The 20627-nt window shown below is 36.9% G+C and overlaps 4 protein-coding genes across 6 annotated transcripts in view; all 4 read left to right on the top strand.

Annotated features, from left to right (window-relative positions):
* Positions 1-1388, top strand: part of LOC115918356 (solute carrier organic anion transporter family member 4A1-like) — a 38384-nt gene extending 36996 nt beyond the window's left edge. For all 3 annotated transcript variants that reach the window (XM_030974971.1, XM_030974973.1, XM_030974972.1), the window contains exon 7: positions 1275-1388. The gene's annotated coding sequence lies outside the window, so the exon portion shown is untranslated. The remainder of the gene's footprint in view (positions 1-1274) is intronic.
* Positions 794-5558, top strand: LOC115919798 (solute carrier organic anion transporter family member 4A1-like). The gene is made up of 6 exons (XM_030974045.1): positions 794-941; positions 1275-1470; positions 2261-2420; positions 3010-3179; positions 4264-4328; positions 5290-5558. The coding sequence occupies exons 1-6, from the start codon at positions 794-796 to the stop codon at positions 5556-5558; spliced, it is 1008 nt and encodes a 335-aa protein (XP_030829905.1).
* Positions 5559-6584: 1026 nt separating this feature from the next.
* Positions 6585-19363, top strand: LOC105440702. The gene is made up of 6 exons (XM_030974970.1): positions 6585-10191; positions 14477-14795; positions 15260-15391; positions 16102-16299; positions 17025-17197; positions 18050-19363. The coding sequence occupies exons 2-4, from the start codon at positions 14535-14537 to the stop codon at positions 16285-16287; spliced, it is 579 nt and encodes a 192-aa protein (XP_030830830.1). The 5' UTR covers positions 6585-10191; positions 14477-14534; the 3' UTR covers positions 16288-16299; positions 17025-17197; positions 18050-19363.
* On the top strand, positions 16359-18326 carry LOC105442478 (type I iodothyronine deiodinase-like). The gene is made up of 3 exons (XM_011674622.1): positions 16359-16415; positions 17025-17197; positions 18050-18326. Exons 1-3 carry the CDS (start codon positions 16359-16361, stop codon positions 18324-18326), a joined length of 507 nt encoding a protein of 168 aa, XP_011672924.1.
* Positions 19364-20627: the final 1264 nt, after the last annotated feature.

Below are 20627 nucleotides of genomic sequence, written 5' to 3'. Positions count from 1 at the left end.
CATGAAGATTGAAAATTGAACTTTACCGACTTTGCTACCACTACTGTACATGTACATGTATATTCAATTGCACGATCTTTCAGTGAAGGTGTACATAGAGCGATTTCTGGTTCCTGGACCCCAGTATCATCACACATGCCATGCAGTGGTTGATGCACTGTGGGACATGGGTGTTGACAAATCGGGACATTGTGACCAGCAGATGGCAGTATATTTAAATCTGAAGCAGTGCCAGTAGAATACCCTGCCTTTAAAGATAAAGTTGAGTTATGGTAATGCGATTGCATTGTGAAAGAAACGGTGTGGAATTGACCACAAAAATGGTTGATCATCTAGCATATAAGAATTTGTGTGTATTGCAAGGTTCTGGAATCATCAAAATGATAAGAAATTTGGCCAAGTCTTGGTAAAGCTACAAACACTGTACACAGAAAGATGTATATGGGACTACATGAACACATGGCGTAAAAATCCTACCCCGGAGTTTTACGATGTTACATGACATATTTAGAATATGAAGGCATTTGAAGAGCCATGCTCTTCAGGGAACATGTCTTATATGATGTTCTTCCACACTTGCATAACAAGAATGATAATGCTCACAAATTATTTTTCACCTCTTCCCAGAACTCAACCTTCTCTTTAAGTCAGGGCAGTTTCATTCATAACAAATGTTTGCAAACTTCATTGCACAGACAAAGGGGTTAAAAACAATTTTCAATTCTTAGAAGTTCATTCGTTCAGAGGCCTGACAGGCCCTGCATGGCTTTAACTTCTCTCCAATGACTTGGTAATGAGGGTAAATGCCTTTAATACCAAAGGGCACGAGCATATCAACTTGTTCTGGGACCCTGGATTACTGGACCACTACTCTGCTGCTGAGGCAATACGCATCCCTATCGTGGCCGAGTGGTTCGAGGTGCTTGACTGGAGATGCGAAGGTCGAGGGTTCGAATCCCGACACGTCACCAATATCCTTTGGCAAGATATTAACCTGCACTTGCTACTCTCCACCCAGGTGTTAAATGGGTACCCAGTAGGATGCGACCGTCAAACAGTTTTTGAGCATCAAGTAACGCCTGGCTGGAATGCTCCCCAGGGAGTGGAGATTGTGCACACAGTGTGTGCGGGCAAGCACTGAATCCAATGACTGGGGTGATAGTATATATAGTGCTTTAGAGACATTGTATTAAGCGCTATATAATATAAGCGGAATATTATTATTATAGCAATGAATACAGTAATCCTATTTCCTCAATGTCTCTACTCTCTAGGTCTCCTGACGATGGCTGGCACGGTGACAGGTGCCTTGATTGGAGGCTGGATCATCAAGAGATTTGACCTCAAGTTCAAAGGTCTCATTGGGTTTGCCATGGCATGTGCCGTAGGATGTCTTGGAGCTTCCTGTGCTTTCTTGCTGAAGTGTCCCAACGTTCCCATGGCTGGTGTGACAGTGCCCTACACAAATAGGTGATTTCTCTATTCATGTTGATATTGATTTTTTTTTTATAATGATTTTTTATAGAATTAGTGCTTTGCCTAGATAACTCCTTTATAAATCAGATACTGGAATGAAAATCCCCAAATAAATTCATGTAATTCCATGTTTTACCTAAATAACTACTTTATAAATGAGATAATAAAATGAAAATCACAAAATACGTTCTGGTAATTCCACAACTATTTTTGCACCCTTGCTGTATCTGAATAATATTTTGGTTAAATCAGATTAAATTAATATCTCCAAATATGTTCATGTGATTCCACAATTATTTGGGATATGTTTTTATAAAGCATTCTCTTACTAAAACCTTTTAACTCAATGAATAATCAAGCTGTAGTTTATGATCAAATTTATCACTATAAAATGTAAACATAAATATATGTATGTATAATCTTAAAACCTTCACAAGATCTAAGAGGGTTGAATTCATATCATATTCATGGATTTGTACCTTTTTTTTGGACGTACATAGCTATTCAATTTTTGCTTCACAAATCCAAGATTATGAAAAGAAAAGATGACAGTTTATTAAGTATTGATCATAATAATGTTGTTGCTGATGGTTTATAACCAGTGCTTACATTTTTATTCACCAGACTATGAAAAATAAACTATTTTGCAACAGTTCAGGAGCAGCATAACATTTAGGCCACATTTGTAATCACAGCGATGATCTATTAGTTTAGAGAATGCATTTCAATCTTGTGACTCTCTCTTCATCAATGTGAATTCTTCATATGCTCTTTGATACTGCAGCTCTCAAGAACTTCAATCGCATCGCAATATTACAGCTATGTGTAACATGGAATGTAGCTGTGGTAGAAGTTTTGTTCCAGTGTGTGGCAGTGACAAGGTCCTCTACTACTCGGCTTGCCACGCCGGCTGTTCAGAACAGTCGGACGGCGATGAAGTCTTGGTAAATAACAACATATTGAGGGGTCAGTGACACAAAGACGTAACTCCATTTTGGCCATTTTTAGAAAAAGTGGTTTATGTGTCACTGAGCACTTGGGCCTTAAGGAGTTAAGTCTATTTTTCACTAGCCATTGACTTCAATGGGAGGTTGGGTGGAGTTAAGTCTTTGTGTTTCCTGGAAAACCCACATTTTTCTGAACAGTTTGATATCAAATACTCATTTTGGCAAAATATGGAGTTACGTCTTTGTGTCACTGAACCCACAATATTAACAGTAATGTTCATTGGGTTTATTTTCTGTTGTATTTGTACATATAATGTGTTAGCTTATAGGTGAATTACTGAATCAGTTGAAACTAACACTACACTCAAGACTACAAATAAATGAAATTTGCACATTGTGTAGATTGTTAACAGCACAGTAGAGAATATCTGTATAGTAGCTGTGCTTTATAAATTGATGTAGTAATTATTAGGATTAGTATGCCTCCATTTTCATAACTGATGTTTAGCTTTACTATGTATAACTTCCTTAAACATGGCTCCTACCTTTGACGATCAAGCTACCTCTTCTCCATTTTTCACCGCAGTACACGGACTGTTCTTGCATCAGGAACAGCTCTAGTCCTGGACCTGGTTCTGCCGAGCCTGGAAAGTGTTACATCTTCTGCAGATCTAAATGGCCGTTCTTTCTGGTAATGTTCCTGCTTCTCACCTTCGGTGGGATGGTACATGTGCCAGTATGGACAGCTACAATAAGGTCTGTATCCTTGACGGGGGGCTTCTTTTTTTAACCTAACCCTGACTCCCTATCGCTTCATTTGATTGGCTCAATAGGAACCATACGTTATGCGCTAGTCATAAATATTCATGATACGCACGCACACAGAATTTGATGCGAAAATTTATCAAATAAAGAGATTTCATACAAAAATTACAAGTGCAAAGCTATGTTTACTTAAAAGAATGACATTGCGATCAAATCGGGTGGCTTACCGTAAACGAATGACTAGCCAGGTCATAAATTGTCCATAATCATTGGGACATACTGGTTAAGTCCAGAATCTGGTCGATTTAATTTTACCAACGCAAATATTCATATATTCAAATATTAATATGCAGCGCAGGATGGCTAGGTTAGGTTTAAAAATATCGCTGACGGGGCACAAGAAATGTCTTATTTAATGCGGACTATGTCTTGTATTCTTGAAACGTGTGTAAAGTCGGTCTGCCATATTTTTGAAGTGCCAAATAATACCCTCTTCAAAATTGTTCAACTAAATGAATATACGGTGTGATTACTTGTTTCAGAATTTTTACAGTAAATATTAACACAACAGGGGGGGGGGGGGGTGGGGGGGCTGCAGCTCTTTTGATCTGCACTGAAGATCTTGAAATGACTGATATTCAAGCTCCCGTCATCTTGCATTCAGACAATGAGTTGATACTCCTCTTTTCTCATCCTATCTAGTATATTTGTACAACATTAAAGGGCTTTACATGGATACAAAGTGCACTATTAAACAGTGGATGTCACTTTAGCAAAATGTCTTGAAAGTATATTTATGCCAGAAATATCACCTTCTTGTAAAAGCTTTGCCTATAGGTGTTTAGCTTTATACAATTAATTTATATTACTGTACTCATTGTTGAACTAATCATGTTGGTAATATGAGCAGAAATGATTGGCACATCATCGTGTGACCTTATTTTAACCCAAACCAGAAGGAATTCTCATCACAAGGAAAATAGACATTGATCTTCCATTACACATGCTAACTACATAGTGTCACATGCATTTCGTTTAAAGCTTCTTTTGCTGAATGTGCTTTTTTTTCTTTCAGATGTGTGCCCCATTCACAGAGGACATTTGCTCTAGGGTTGCAGAGTTTATTGTACAGTGCATTAGGTGAGTGTGGAATTCTTTCTCGTGAAAATTGCACTTTTTGTGCAATGTTTATTAACTGGAAAATTAGTCAGAAGTGGTGAGTGTGGGAGGGGGGGGGGGAGTGTAGTTAATCACCCGTAACATTGAATCTGCTTGATTTGTAATTAGTATGATATGATTTGATAAATAGAGGTGTCGTGGTCAGGTGGATACGTTGTCGGACTGTGGATCACAAGGTTTGTGGTTTGAGTCCTGCCGCTGCACTTAGGTCCTTTGGCAATACATTATGCCACATTTGCCACTTTCCACCCGGGTGCTAAATGGCTATCAATCGGAAGGGATTGCTTGAATACTGTGATCACCAAAAATGGTAGCCTAGAAGATCCAGGGTAATATTGGAGCGCCTCGAGTGTCCTTGTGTGTTGGATGTGTGCACTTTAAAAAAGATACCCCGGTTTATTATTGACTCCACTGATACAAGGAGTGTTTTGGCATCTTCCCAGAAGGCAATATACAGCCTTACATGCATGTAGGATTTGATAAACTAAACTAATACAAGAGCTTTTAGCATGTTCTCACAAGACATTTTTCTTTGTGAAACATGCTTAACTTCATGATATTAACATGTGACCTTGAAAGGTGGATGGGGATCGCAGATTAAAGAAATCTCAAAATCACTAAAAATTGCCATTGAGCAAAAGATGACAAACTGTTCTAAAATGTAAAATTGGTCAACAGTTGTTTAACAAATTTTGAAAAAGAAAGGCTGAAATAGGTCTTAACTTTTGTTGTGCTTTAGGTTTAAAAAATATATCTTAAAGGGATAGAAGGGGGAGGCGGGAGGGGGAGGCGGGAGGCGGGAGGGGGAGGCGGGAGGGGGAGTGGTCCAACCTCCTCTTGCAGTGTCCATGTGAGGCTTATCAAATAGAAAAATGATTAAGAAAGGCATTTCTCATTTTTACTCCTTCACATTGCACCGTAGGAACTATCCCAGGACCCGTTGTTCTTGGTCTTCTTATTGACAAGTCCTGCTTGCTGTGGGAGGATTCCTGCGATGGGTCCAGGACCTGCTGGCTATACCAGAACTCGGAGCTGTCCCTGGTCTTCTTCTTCATCACCCTCCTGGCCAAGGTGGGTGGACTGATATTTCTCCTTGGGGCGCTGCTCAGTTACAGGACGCCAGACGGGAAAGGAAGTGCCGACGGGAAGTATGATAAGCTGGTGAATGAAGATAATACTGATGCTCTATGACCAAAGTGACCGTACCCTGTTTCCCACCAGCTGTCCAGCTTTGCGCGATGCTCTCCCATCTTGTCATTGTTAGACCAGGATCAGCTTGTGAGGGCAGTATTATGAAAAACTATATTAGAAAGAAGATGAATTGAGATGAATACCTATCGGAAATGAAAAATGAAATAAACGAATTTTATAGATCAATGGAAGGCTTATAGGCCATAGAGTACAAAAATATCAATCATTTGCTATTTGAGTGTCTGACAAAGGAGTAACAGCTCTTTGAAAATTCTAAATCTTTAGCTTTGAAAATTGAAATTTGTTGACCTAAAAACTAGCTATTGACTTTGTGACATCATCTTATGTGGAGTACGCATATTCACAATGACTTTACAATAATTAAGCACAGCTTATTGCTTCAGCTATCTACAGGCGTGCTGATCAGGTGTGTCGCCACTGTAACTGCAGCAAATTCGACCCCTGTTGTCCCGTAATTTGGAGGGGTGCTGAAAATGAGGTTGAAATTTGCTTTTGTGCAACACTGAAAGGGAAAATATTTGTTATTCCTTTTTATTTGTATTCAACGTTCATTCAGCTCTCCATTGATATAAGGTTGTATTTTAATCGGATAGGGTTTGAAAGATGTGTAGCAATTCTTTGATTTACCTAGGAGTGCTCTGTGTGTTTAGAATATGTAACACATGACTGTTCCAGGTTTTTAAAATTAATCGCCAACAATAAGATTTGTACACAATTACCAGATTTTCATTAGCCAAGTAAAATGTAGATTGTGAGTTGCAACTATTTATATCTTTTCAAAGAGGCTCCTTCGTAAAATACCAAGGAATGTAAGGTATAATTTAGGCACACCTTGAGAACGAATATAAGTACACATACAGGGGGGTGTTTCACAAAGATCCTAAGTTGGACTTAACAATTATGGAAAGCCGTTAGCATCTTGAAAATATTTTGTAAACATTATTTTAAAAGGCATGAAATGTCGATTCAAGTCAGTTGTATTTTCTATTATCAAGGAGAATTCATGTTCTTGATGTGGAATTTATGAAAAGTCTAAAATACTGTAATATTTGCTTTTGAATATATTTCACTTTAAGGCTACAAATGGCTCTCCATAATGTTTAAGTGCAACTTAGAGATAACTACGACTTTGGATCTTTGTCAAACATCCCCCTGGTGTACTTTTAATATCTAAATTGTAAATATGAACACCCTATGCTTGTTTATTAATGGGATATTCTAGCTAAAAGACCCCTTTTGTTTACTGTCACAGTCTGCGGACAAAAACAAATGAAGAAATTACCCATTTGTTTTGTATGATCGTGAAGAGTTACATTTACATATTTTGATGGTGAATATACACCTTGGGTAATTCACATTTATTGGTATATGTTGATAATGATGAATTTGATTTATGTACAGAGAAAGGTCAGAAAGGAAGTTGTGTAAATTTGCTGATTCAAATGCTCAATGTTTGTTTAGTGTACTCTAATTTTATTCACCATGACAACAAAAACAAAAAAAACTTGTCATCAGGAATTTATGTTTTTCTTGGTACTGAATCTTGTCTTTCAAACAAAATTTTTGTTTTCTCTTATTTGCATACAGGGTAAGCTTGAATATAGCATTGGAAAACTTTGTCTAATATGTAACTTGTGAATATCAAAAATTATATGGTGGTTTTTCAGTTAAATAAATATTATCATTCAGATCCTCTTTACTTATATGAATTAGAACATTTCTCTTTCAAAAAAAATACTGGTACTCAAAATTTCATTTTGTAATCTGCTCTTTGGTAATAATTTTAGTGCAAAACTTACAGTTATTGGCACAAAGAAAATATGTGACTCCTTATGTGATTTGAAATGGAACTTGCGTTGATAATTGAGGCACATGCTGAAAATTGAACCTTTAAATTTCAAGTGATGTTCTCTTCGGCTTTATCACAGTAGTAAGGCTGGCAATATGCTTAAATGAGAGGATTGTTTGATGAGAGTAGAAGAAGCCAGTGCACTTGCAAAAAATCTATTTATTAACATATATATGCTCCATCACTGCCTTTTTAATATATATATATGTACTTATATTGTCTTTCTTCAAAACAGTCAAGGATATCAACATTTGTTGGATACCCCTGAATATGAGGAATAAACTCTGTTTGGGCTTTTTAAGTGTATGAGCATTGAAGATCAGGTGACATTAAATGTACTTCTATTCGTGCTTACCTTTTCAATTTTTTGTTTTATTGCTGCTATTGCTGTTGATGTATTCAGGCTGTGAATGGTTTATGCTTTTCCCACAAGCTACGTTTACATGAGAGAATATATACTCTATACAAAAGTTATATAATCAGGCTGATCTTTGTAGCATACAAGTTCATGTACAGAGTAAGAATTATATATCTTGTTAGAGATGAGACAGTACTCTTTGTTATTGCATTGTTTTGTATCGCTAAATAACCTTGAATTTGCTGAATTTACAAATAATTCTTGCAATTATCTGTTTTTAAAGTCTGTCAATAACTTTGACTCTTTAAGCCTGTATGAACTAGTTTGGAGAGGATGGATTAGACCTCCCTGCATGGTCACTGACAGGTGGTTATCTTATCAAATCAGCTCTCACTTAACAATAGAAAAAGGACATCATGGGGACCAACTTGTACCGATTAGACATTATTTGCTATATAGAGGGCGCAAGTAGCTACAAGTAGTGCAGTCCCGCTTTAAAGGTTGTTCATAGTCATTTTAATGCTCCTGTTTCTATCTCTATCCTCTCTCCATTTATACTTCCTTCTCTTGTCTTCCAATTATCTCTCTTTCATTTTCTCTCAATTTACTTTTCTTGTTATGTAACTCTCTGTTTTACTTCTTTTGTATCTCTTTATCTTCCATTCTTTAATTTTGTCCGTGACTGCTGTTTTACTTAATGTGCAATACTTACATTGTTATTTGATTTAAAAGAGTTATATACATGTACATGTAACTCAAAATATAAATCCATAACATTTCCATGAGCTTATATTATGCAACATACATTTTATGGTTGAGCAATTAAACAAAATGAATTTATCAATGACTGTTTAGTTTTGATTGAAAGTATTGCAGAATGCAATGTTTAAAATGTGGTTTTTACATGGATATGCAATTATTTATTAGCCACTATTTGGAAAAAGATTGTATTTAAAGAAAGATGAATGCTACATTTACTTTTCTTGTACTATGGCAATCGAAACCTTTGAGTAATATTTAACAGAAAGTTATGTTATGACATTTGTCAACTGATATACACTGTATTGATATAAATAATATGACTGATATGTTTTAACTATGTACTAATTTGGTAGTGGTAATAAAAAAAAAGGGAAAGAAAATATTAACTGTGTATATGCCACACAAAATTGATTACATCACCGTGCTACACTGCATTTATTATGGGATATATATACCAAAGACTGCAAGATTATTTAACTGTTTCCAGAGCAAGTTTAATCTATTCCAGTGTTAAAAAGGTTGTCACTCCGCTAATCACGACCAGAAACGATTATTTCTGCAAAGCCATTGTGCTGCAAAAGGCAATCCTTACATCAATTCAGGGGCGGATCTATAAGGGGGGGGGGGGTATCTATTTAGAAAGCATTGATTATTATGTTTTGATGGGTATTAATACTTGTGTATGAGGAGTCTGGTAAACCATTCGCTATTAATTGTTCAGAATGTCAAGCTTTTTGGTGACATTTGGTACCTTTTAAAAGGTGCTTATCCTTTTATGAAAAGGAACCAGGTTTAGGGGCTCTAAAGTGGGTTTCAGAAAGAGTGATAAGAAAGAAATGAATGTAAAAAATAATGATCATGAGATTAAAAGCGCTATTAAAAGATAAATTTGGTAAGCATTTGTGTTGTCTACACCTGTAAAAAGGCTGAAAGAGAAAATATAAAAGAGAAGAAAGAACAAAATCTGTGAGAATGACAGACGTGTTTGTGGTTGAATAGATCAGCCGCCGTGAATGAATTTAGTGATGTATGTCTGTAATTCCGGAGTGAACTCTCTATGCACTTTAACACCGGACCTTCTTCAATTTCAGTAAAGCAACAAAGTAGCGCAGAAAGAGCCCATTTTTCATACAGATGAGACCCCGGTCCACCCCAATAAAGTTTATAACGCCCCCCCCCCCTTTTTGTGGGCTGTTTTAATTCTTTTTACACAAACTTGTGTCCCATGTGGACAAAAATCATTGATCTGCCACCTTAATTAACAACACATGGCATTGGTCTGTGTATGTGTGTACTTGGGGAGGGGGAGGGGGTGTTCAGGGGCACAACAGGCCCGAATCCCTCTAAATAGCATATCTTCTACATGTGTATCTTACTTATTATATTCATTTTATTCGTTTATTTTTACCTCGGAGATTTCTTGAACACCACAACCCCACCCCACACCCGCTCCTTTACAAAACCCTTGATCAACCAATGACGAGTCATTGTCAAGAGAGTTAGCCTACCGAATCGGTAAAGAATAAACATTTCCTTCACCTGATTATACCATGGACCTAGGTCCATGATCATACCAACGCTTGCTAGTATGCCTGTGTCTCTGTTCTCGTGGGCACTCCATTAACGTGACAGTTAAAATTGAGGTATGTTGACTATCTATATTATCTTTATACATCTTCATTAAGTATTGAACGTAACTGCCTTTTGATGAAGTTTTGTCATATCAAACACGGGGTTGCTGAATATACCTTTTGTGACTGAGGAATTATCTATGAAAATGATGCTAGCGACCGATGTCACTGAAGTTGCAGTTTGTCATTGAAATATTAGAACGATCCGCAGATCAATAATAGTATATTAGACCTTTGAAAATGATGTTGTAGTGCCAGCACCTGGGTCGGTCGGTCGATTAAACAAAATAATTCATTAGTGTACTATGGAATCAAGAAAAAAGTAAAACATGGATAATATGGAGAGAGAGAGAGAGAGAGAGAGAGAGCAAAACATGCAGAAACGAAACTGAAAGCGAACAAACTGAAACCCTACCATTATTATGTCTCTTTGCGAAACGAGAGAAATTGGAAAATAAGAGATACGATATAATTGAAGTGATGGGATTTGATTATCAAAATATTTAAAAGCGATTCATTTAAGAAAATAGGGAAGGATGTAAACTTATGAGAGGGAGATGAGAAAGATAAATGCATGATCCCGAACTAGAAGAAAAGGAAGCAGCAGAGATGAGTAAAAAATCTAAAAAGAAAGAATAAAACCAAGAAATCATTCGATTTACACTATTGCCCATAACGTTAGATTTTGTTCACCCGTTCATAAATGGTTGTCATATTATGACCCCCCTGATAGATATAGTTTATCATCTTAATATTTCTCTTTATTGATCAATCACTATGCATTTTTAGATTGATCAATAATAGTAGACCAGCCAAGACGTGATTTTTCACTGTGGGCGGCTTTTTTGGGGGGGGGGGGGGGTAATTAATGCATGGCATCCGTAGTAAAACTTTTGCAGACATGTCTAAGAATAAGATAAGGGTGGATACAGCGCGCATTCTTGGCTAAAAATGTATTATTGGAGATCGAGAGTTGAAAGAATGTCAACAATCCTGATTATTAACTTTTTGGCATAATATTTATTTATAGTGAACATTACCTTTCCACTCATCATCAATTCAAATCTGCAACCATCCTCCAATCAAACAGATATCTCCTGAAATAAAGGGTGGATTTTGAACAACACTATCTCTGAAATGCAGTACTTTATAACCATGCCTTGACACCCTATATTTTCCCCATGCAGGTAGTGATCTAAAAGCCCCTCTTAAGTGTAGGGAATCTCAAATTCGAAAAAAAAAATGATGGTAAAATTGTATCATAATGTAAAATATGTCATTTATTAAAGACACATTTCTGCAAGGATTTTCAAAACAAATATTGAAAAAGAATACATAAATAGGGTTTTCTGTTGTATGCAGATCAAACACCTAAATTTCGTATTCTTTCATCTATATTCGACTTCAAACACATTTGTTTTGAAAATCCTTGTAGAAATTTGTTTTAAATGACATCCTCTTTCACATTAAGATATAATTGAAGTGAAATTTTGCCAGCAAACTGCTGGGGATCCCAACACTTTAGAGGGGCTTTAACCTCGACCTAGATATTCAATGGAAATTTTCTTTGATACCAAAACGCCTCGCTGTTTATCGAAGAACGAAGTTGATATTGTTCTTTGGAGAATATTTCCGACCTCAATATTTGCGACCCTCTTAAGCAAACAATATGCTTCTCCTGTCGTCCTTAAAACATATACAACCTTCATTGCAGTGTACGTGTATACATGTTAGAAGACAATAGTGCACGTCAAATTTGTAAATATGAATGTAATACAGACAGTATAGCGAGTTGGCAATTGCACTGTTGGCAATTTTACTGTTGCCCATCGAGTTGGAATCATATTTTCTTGCCTCTTTTCATGAATATGATTGTGACAATACGGTTTATTCTTGATAAATAAAGTTTATATCTTCTTAGAACTGTACGATAGACCAGCCATGAATGAAAAAGGCTCTAAAAAAGATTCAACGGAACTTAGGGGATAATGCATGGCATCCATGCTAAAACTCTCATGCAAAAGTACCAAGGAATACAATGGGGGTGGAAGCCGCCCCCATTTTTAAAAACTAAAAATGTCATGTTTTGCCTCAAATTGGCAAGAATGTCAACAAATTTAATTTGTAATTTTTTAACCAAATATGTTTTCTCTAACAATCACATTTCAATTGATATAATCTATATTATTAGTTTCAAGTTATAAATCTGTTTAAAATGCTTTTGGATGTTGGATATTTCACACTTGTGTATAGCTCATTGACAGTTAAAAAGTGTGATTTACTCAGAATATGGGTCAATTAAACCTACATTAGTTGTCAACTATTTCAAAATGGTATCCGTTGAGGTTAGTTGGTAACTAAATTTCTCCCCAAATTTAGAGTTGATGTAGAACTTATAGAGTACATTAAATCAGTAGTTGGCAACTAGTAATTTTATCACCGAGTAACAGATGTACAAAAGTGGTCAGAAACTCGGAAAATTGGTAGAGATGGTCACGAAATGGGAAGAGAGAGGGTAAATTTCAGGACAGGAGGAATCAGATGGAATTAGATGGAGAGAAGCTATGGAAAATATATTATTTCAGACTCCCCCCCCCCCCCCTCCCCCCTCCCCTCACACCCCCAGTGCATTTACGAAATTGCACTGGCAAATACATTTTTCTTCTTCCAAATTTAGAGTTGATGTATAGGGTACCTTTAAATCCGCACTAGTTGGCCCACCCTTACAAAGATTCAGAGTGCTGTATATATCATGCAACATTATTTTGGCACATGCAGTGGATATTGTAATAAAAACGTGCACATTTGCTAGGGACGCATAACTTTATACACAATGCAATACCCAATACGCTAACACCATTACGGTCCAAAGTACAACTTGGGACAAAGATCTATGAAAATTCGGCTGACGGGGACATCCACATTTCCCCTTTCTACTGAAGTATGTATTTCCCAGGCCCCAAGACCACAGCTTTCCAATCTCCCGTTCTCTAAAATGATGTTTCATGCGTCATCTGAACAGGCTTTCTTTTCTTCTCGCTCTCTGCTATCTCAGTAATATGAGCTACAAAGTGGACATGACACTTTTGACGTATGAAAATGCCTGCTATTTTGACAAATTTTTCCGCCTCCCTAAGATTGTCCCATTGTATTTGCATGACTGTATAACTTTTGGAAAATAAACATTTTTATGTTTGTGAACCGCCCTTCAAATTAGTATAATTTTATGAAAACAGGCAAGAAAATATGATACAAACTCTACGGGCAACAGTGCAATTGCCACTCACTGTACTGTCAGTATTGCATTCATATCTTCAAATTCATATTAAGTATGCACTATTGTTATCTTACATGTGTACACGTACACTGCAATGAAGGTTGAAGAAGTTTCAAGGACGACAAGAGAATCATACTGTTTGCTTATAAAGAGAGACGCAATATTTTGAGGTGAAAATATTCTCAAAAGAACAAACAATTTCGTTTCGTTCTTCAATAAACAGCGAGGCGTTTTAGTATGAAAGAACATTTCCCTTCAGTATCTGGGTAAAAGGTTGAAATAACTGAATGCATGGGGAAAAACTGCTGGTATTATGACAGTATAGGGGGTCAAATTAAGTGCGACCTTGTTATAAAGTACTGCATTTCAAAGATATGTGTTGTTCAAAATCAGCCGTTTATTTCAGGAGATCTGCTGCTCGTAGGATGGTTGCAGATTTGAGTTGATGGGGAGTGGTATTAACGGATACACAGCCGTAAATTTGGTGTTTCGTCATTTTTAATGGTAAATATCCATGCAATTTGTTTTCTTCTTAAGTTGTGTTACTTGCCTGCTTTAAATGAGAAGAACATTACTTACCACTGTAGCCTGTTGGAACTGCATACAAGGGTGACCAAAGTCTATGACGGTAAACAATCCCTCCTGAATATTATTCGATCAGTAAGTTTTGAATGCCACAATATATATGATAATCCTCGCGAATACATTTTTTAATTGCTTTTCTATTACATGTAGTAACAAAGTAATGGCGCAATATCTACTATTAGATTTGTATAAAGACATTTTCATTAAATTCCCTAAAAGAAAACATCTTTCAGCTACTAACTTAGTCTTGAATTTCTATGTTTGATATCATTTTGTGTGACAGAAATATTTCGAAAGACAATTTTACAATCATACTCCAACAGCATAATATTTATTATTTCCAGTACTCTTTACTCTGACTTGCTAGAAGTAAAGACAAAATAACAATAACTCTTTTTATTCACTTCTGGTAGTATTTTACTCGTTCTTCTGCAGATTTGAAGCAGATCTTTTCTATAATCACCCGTGAGACGCTGTCCATTTGACGTCAAGGATGTCTGACCTTGAAGGTCCAGACCCGCAGTCAATTCCACCCAATGGCGGTCAACCCAGCCAGAGTTTGGAGGCCAAGTTCCCCAATTTCAAAGGCAGTGGGAACACCGACTTACCAAAGTTGCCGAAGATGCTCGGCGAACCAGCGGAGGCCATCAAGGTTTTCGCTGAGTATACGAGACTGATGAGATCAGCCGAGACTCAGAAGATGTTCGACGAGAAGTTGGATTTCAACGATCCCAATGTTCTGGTTGAAATGCGGGTATGTTGACAAATAAATAAATACATTGGTTGGTCGGTCCAGAATGTTTGGACAGGCATAGTAGGGGGAGGGGACGCAACTCTTGACAATTTTCTGACGAGCTCAAAAAGGGTACTCAAATGTTTGGAAGATATAGGTGTTTGAAATGGGCAGGAATTTCGCTATTGAGGGACGAGGGTTTCATCTCACATCCTATTCAAGGTTTCTACTTTTACATTGACCAGGTACTTAATTTCACAAAGTGACAGATTAGGAAAAGGAAGTAATTATTACAGGGGCGAACCATATATTTGTCTTGGAACTATATATCCACATCATGGATCATAATTATGCCCATAATCTTTTCATAGAAACTACAAGAATATTCAACATTACATTGCAACATTTCCCTGTAATCGAGTTTCGAACTATTCTCATGGCTCCAATATACCACTCTGTTAATCTCTAACCACATCTCCCTCCAGAAAGTATGGCTTCATTCGACCTTTCAAGCCCTGGAACTCTTCGGCCTAGATCACCTCAAACCTAAGTTTGGACCGGGAAAGATTCCTTATCTTCTACCTCTTATGTTCACTGCATACGGTGATTGTCCAGAGGTAAGTGTCAATATAAAATAGTTCATATTTATGAATGAATGAATGGTGGTTATTTCACCTGACTGCTAAGAAATCATAAATGCTTCTAAGTAAGCAACCAGACGGCCGACGGCTTTAGGTTCTCTCCGAGGGACTTGGTAATGAGGATTAATGCCTTACCAAAGGGCACAAGCGCATCTACTTGGTTTCGATCCCGGGTCACCGGATTACGAGACCACTGCTCTAATGTCTTTATTTATTTACCAACTATTTTTATTCTTAAAAATTCATACTATTGTATAAAGAACTTGTGAATGCCTACCTATAATTTCTAACGAGATCCAAAGGCTACACAGTCGTGCCTTGTTGTCACACTAAGAAGAATTAAATGTCATCTTAGGTGGATGTGGACGTTGTAATTCTGGTTCGAGAAATTGGTAATAAGATTTAAAAAGAGAAACGTATTATGAGAAAAAAAGGACAGAGGGAATGATATAAACAGGAAACAACAATACAAAAACGAAAAAAAGAGGGGAAGAGAGAGAGAGAGAGATAGGGGGATGAGGGAGAGAATAGAGAAAACTGAGGAGGAGATACAATAACGATCAAACTAGGTGAATAGGAAACGTTAGCAGAAGACACAGTGGCGATACGGCCTATCGAAAGATATTAATCGTTTGGTATAAATTGTCGGCAAGGATATATTTTATTCATCATTCCTCTGTCTACAGATCTTAAGCCTGGCTTCGTTCATTCATAGCCCAGCCCTCAACATCCCTCCACAGAGGTTCGTCGACGTGGGCGATGTCGTGCCCGACCTCCATCTCGTATCTCTGTCAGGAAGAACCATCAGCCTCGCCGATCTCCATATCAACAAGGACCGTCCCCTGATGATCCTCGCATCGTCAGGCTCCTGACCTCCGCTCAGGGTAAGGATTATGATTGGAGGGGTGACAGTGATTACTCTTGGGTAGATCGAGGGATTAGGATGGGGAGGGTTTTGAGGGCGATACGACCGCTGGTTTCCCATCTGCTCAACAAAAAGGTGCAAACAAATTTTGTTGTGGTCAAATTTTTATATTTCTAAAATTATTATGATGAGAGAATAAAGAAATGATAATGAGAACATATTAGTCTTATTTTCTTATGGTGAATAATTGAGACGTTCTACAGACTATTGTTTAAAGGCATCGTTTAACAATGTTAAATCTGAGATGCATGGCCCTACGTGTTATTAGTGTCTGTGATATGGTGTAATATTGAAGCCCTAAAAGCTTGCACTTCAAAATAATCATGAAGTGTCTCAAAAAAATAAAATAATCTTTGAGTGACCGGTCTTACCATACCCCCTTACCCCTGGGAGAGTCTTGAGCGTCCGACCGGATTCTCGCCATCAATAATAAATGGCTGGATTGTTTTGAGATAATCTAATAGGTTTAATGATTAGTCATTAGTTTAATTAGTAATATTGTTTTGATTTAAGGGTTAGGATAAAGGTTAGAGTTAGAGTTAGGGTAATAAACCAGTTTTTATGATGTCCGGTTAATGTACCATTTAAGGTTTTAGATATCCTGTTTATACAACAAGTATGGTTATATATATATACCTTATCACCTTTAGCTCTAAAGATCCTCTCATTCGTTGCCATCCGTAGGCCTGTGTAATAGGTGGAACGCTGGCGACCCTCGTGAGCGACTACCGAACCCAGGTCGATTTCGTAGCCGTGTACCTGGCCGAGGCCCACGCTGAAGGAGCGTGGGAGATGGGCCACAACATCAGCTACATCAAGGATCACACATCACTTCAGGAGAGGATCGAAGCAGCTAAGTGAGTCAGATAAATTAAAACACAATACGAACACAATACGAACACAATATGGAGATGTGAGTTGGTGTAGCGGCACGTTCACTGGGTCAGCTCTCTGTCATCGCCTACAAACTGGCTCAGGTGACCCCGGTTCGAAACTGAGTCACGTCTTTTGGATGGTGATCTCAAAGGTCAATTCCCAGACGTAAATAATCATAACTAATTGACGTCCGTATGAACTCAATTACACACACAGTCGCACGATCTGATCACGATCCGATCTGGGCAGAATTTGCAACAGCTATTGAACACTCAAACTTCTAAGATATTAACTATCGGGATCTAAACAGTTTGACGATTAATAAAACCTTATTTTTTAATTTTTTTTTATGGATTTGAGCTTTCTTGGAGGACAGACTGATGCGGCTCAGAATAGTAATGACGCCAAACCAGTAATCACCTGCAATTGTCTGCAATTTGCGGCTGATTTGGCTTTTATTCTCAAATGAAAATGTAATTTCCGTTGTTAGTATTGGCTTCTTTTATTATTCAGAAACTAAATCGGCAAGATGATGTTTGTTTAGATTTCCGTATGTCATAAAATTGCAATTTTTTTGAAAAACGGATCACATGATGTACTGTGGACTACGACATAGTCATGATCTTTGGTTTAAAATGCTCTGATCTTTTTAGGAGAATTTGTTTTTCTTCATGGTCGCTTCCGTCTATGATCATGTTTATCTGCCAAAACGGGCGAGTGCAACCTTTCAAGTTTTCGAAATTCTATTTTTTTTCTTCCTCAAATCACCTCAAACCTGAAAATTCTCTTCAGTTCTTAGAACTTCATCACCCTCTCAAAACTTTTTTCCTCAGAGACTTACTCAAGGTCGACGCCACGTCACACAACTGCCTGACTGATGATGTCACAGACACTTCCAAGTTCCGGTTGGTGGTGGATAAGATGGACAGCCTCTTCACCAGAATGTTCAGGGTACACCCCGATCGGGTCATATTCATCCGCGATGGCAAGATGGTGTACATCGGGAACTCTATCCTGGGACAGATACAGAACCCCACCTACCTGATGACGCACGAGGCACGTGATTGGTTAGAGGCGAATGTTGGATCAGCTGCTGCTGCCAATCAGTAGATCACGTGATGCCAAGTACCTTACAAAAATGTGAACTATCAAGGACTGTCGATTTTAGTCCATTTATTTATCCTGAAATATCGCTATTTTGACGACTTTAGATCATCGTTTCATGAAACCGTTCACTGACATCCCATTGAAATGCGTGTTTTAAGTTAACACCCGTTTCAACGGAATGTCAGTGAACGTGTACTTATGACGGTTTAGGTTCCACGAAACGATGTCCAGGTTATCAGTCAGGAAGTTTTGTTAAGTTAAGTGCGGGCCTTAAAATGTCTGAGTAGTTAGTGACTTTGCCCCGAAGTTCGCATAGTTATTTTGTGTAAGATAGATGGATAGGAAAGGGTGGCATTGTTGCATATGACCGATGATTGACGCGAACAAAACTGATGAAGTTTTCATTGGAAATACTGACCTGTGAAGATGGATGAAAAATATTTGTCACGGTCTATCCGATTGTATGCAACAGCGCAATCTCGAGTTAATCTATCTCGTTGTTTTACTACCACTAATCAAGGCGATTTCATGCAATGTGTCTCGTATTAAATACGTCTTTTATGCTGTTTATCTTTTTTTCCTTCAATCCAAAGAAATGTTTACAAAATATCTTGGGACGACCGTTGAACAAGGGTAGTGATACTAGAAAGCGGAACCATCAGTCTGTTAATTGTTTGTTTAACATTACCCTTATTCATGGAAGAACAAAGGGAAATAAAAAATAAGACTAGATTACTTGTTTTTAGGAACGATGCACTCGACTATATATCAAAATGAATCATGGCAAAAATTATACAAAATATATTTCAACAAAACATATGAAATATGCGTACATTTTTTGTTAAATAATAAGGAATTTATGTGTTTCCTTATTGGATGAAATATATGATGAATTATGTCGTACGGGACACAATGTACTGTATTGCGGAACCGTCATTTAATTATTGTTGTTTTTTTTCTGAAACGAACGTTATATACATGTACATGCATTTTCTTAATAGCCTATACTATTAAAGTCTCAGAATGATACAATATTCGAATCCTCATTGTAATCTTTTTATTTATATAGAAATTGATATGATAATAAAAATTTCTAGAAAAAAGGAAATAGTCCCGTAGTGATAATAATACTTTGCGTATCTGGTTCGAAGACCTTTTCGGTATCCTCTTGTATAAAATATTTTAAAAAAAGGTTGAGTAAAACATAATTATTAGCTATCCTGATTGAGTGAGAGTCAAGTTGCGCTTGATGTTTTGCTATAATTTGAAAAAAGTTCTGCGATGAAGAAATAATAATATTAATAAGAATTTTAAATGTACGATCAAAACACACCAAAGGCATGCCATATCTCCATATATTTTTTTTTCATTTCATTTATTTTATTTTTCTTAAATGTTGTTGATTAAAAATAACATAAATCATAGTAAAAAAAAAACTATCTACACAATGGAAAGCAGCATTGTAGATACATTAGATTGAGTGGACGTGTTTACACTAGACACTAAGATCATTTCTCTACTTTTTGAAAATTAATGAAAAGGAATTCGTTTATTCTTCTTAGCTAGAAAAATATTCTAAATCGTTGTTGGATTTCAACTAAGCCTTAATATCTTAATGGCGAATCTACTTTAGATTTACAAACACAAACACAGTATTTCAATACCAAAATAATGTAAATTAAATAATCATCATTATGTATACCAACAAATTTCTGAAAAACCGAGAAAGTAATATTTGCATTTTCTTTCCTACCAATGGTTTCAATTATATTATTTCTATATGCCATACACTGTATGAAAATATAAAATAAACACTATAATTATAGAGAATTCTTTAAAAAAACAACTGCAATACCTCATATACACCTGCAAATTGATATATACATAAGGATAACAAGTACGCATATCTGTCTGTATTCAAAGTATTGACTTAGCTTTTTAGTGATCGTTGATAATTAACTAGGAACGTCCACAATATCGTCAAACGGAGTGTTATAATGATAATCTAAGTTGCCCCAAACAATTATCTTAATGTCGTTTGTTTGATATTGGGGATATTTTTGTTTGAAAAACGAGAATAATGATATGTCGAAGTTGAGTCTCCCCTTTTTTTTAAATCTTGAACAATGTGACGTCATTGACTAAATGCCATTTTAGTTGGTGTCCAAACCAGGAGCGGTTCCACAAGAATATAATTTTGTAGACATGAGGGGAAGGGGGAGGGGGTGGGACAGCTTTTGGGTTCTTGCTTTCATTTTCTACATGTGTCTCGGAAAATTGGCGGAAGAGGGGGGGGGGGGGGGA

Source organism: Strongylocentrotus purpuratus, unplaced genomic scaffold (genome assembly GCF_000002235.5).
Source record: "Strongylocentrotus purpuratus isolate Spur 01 unplaced genomic scaffold, Spur_5.0 spur5_scaffold_7, whole genome shotgun sequence".
NCBI classification, from domain to species: Eukaryota; Metazoa; Echinodermata; class Echinoidea; order Camarodonta; family Strongylocentrotidae; genus Strongylocentrotus; species Strongylocentrotus purpuratus.
This window is presented reverse-complemented; position numbering and strand designations above follow the sequence as displayed.

Bases quoted from the DNA above. Each gene is read 5' to 3' on its own strand.
- LOC115919798 (XM_030974045.1), top strand. From the start codon at position 794: ATGAGGGTAAATGCCTTTAATACCAAAGGGCACGAGCATATCAACTTG. The intron at 3,180-4,263 runs GTCTGTATCCTT...TTTTTCTTTCAG, and splicing joins GTATGGACAGCTACAATAAG to ATGTGTGCCCCATTCACAGA. The intron at 4,329-5,289 runs GTGAGTGTGGAA...ATTGCACCGTAG, and splicing joins TTTATTGTACAGTGCATTAG to GAACTATCCCAGGACCCGTT.
- LOC105440702 (XM_030974970.1), top strand. From the start codon at position 14,535: ATGTCTGACCTTGAAGGTCCAGACCCGCAGTCAATTCCACCCAATGGC. The intron at 14,796-15,259 runs GTATGTTGACAA...ATCTCCCTCCAG, and splicing joins ATGTTCTGGTTGAAATGCGG to AAAGTATGGCTTCATTCGAC. The intron at 15,392-16,101 runs GTAAGTGTCAAT...CTCTGTCTACAG, and splicing joins CATACGGTGATTGTCCAGAG to ATCTTAAGCCTGGCTTCGTT.
- LOC105442478 (XM_011674622.1), top strand. From the start codon at position 16,359: ATGGGGAGGGTTTTGAGGGCGATACGACCGCTGGTTTCCCATCTGCTC. The intron at 16,416-17,024 runs GTGCAAACAAAT...TGCCATCCGTAG, and splicing joins CCCATCTGCTCAACAAAAAG to GCCTGTGTAATAGGTGGAAC. The intron at 17,198-18,049 runs GTGAGTCAGATA...TTTTTTCCTCAG, and splicing joins GAGAGGATCGAAGCAGCTAA to AGACTTACTCAAGGTCGACG.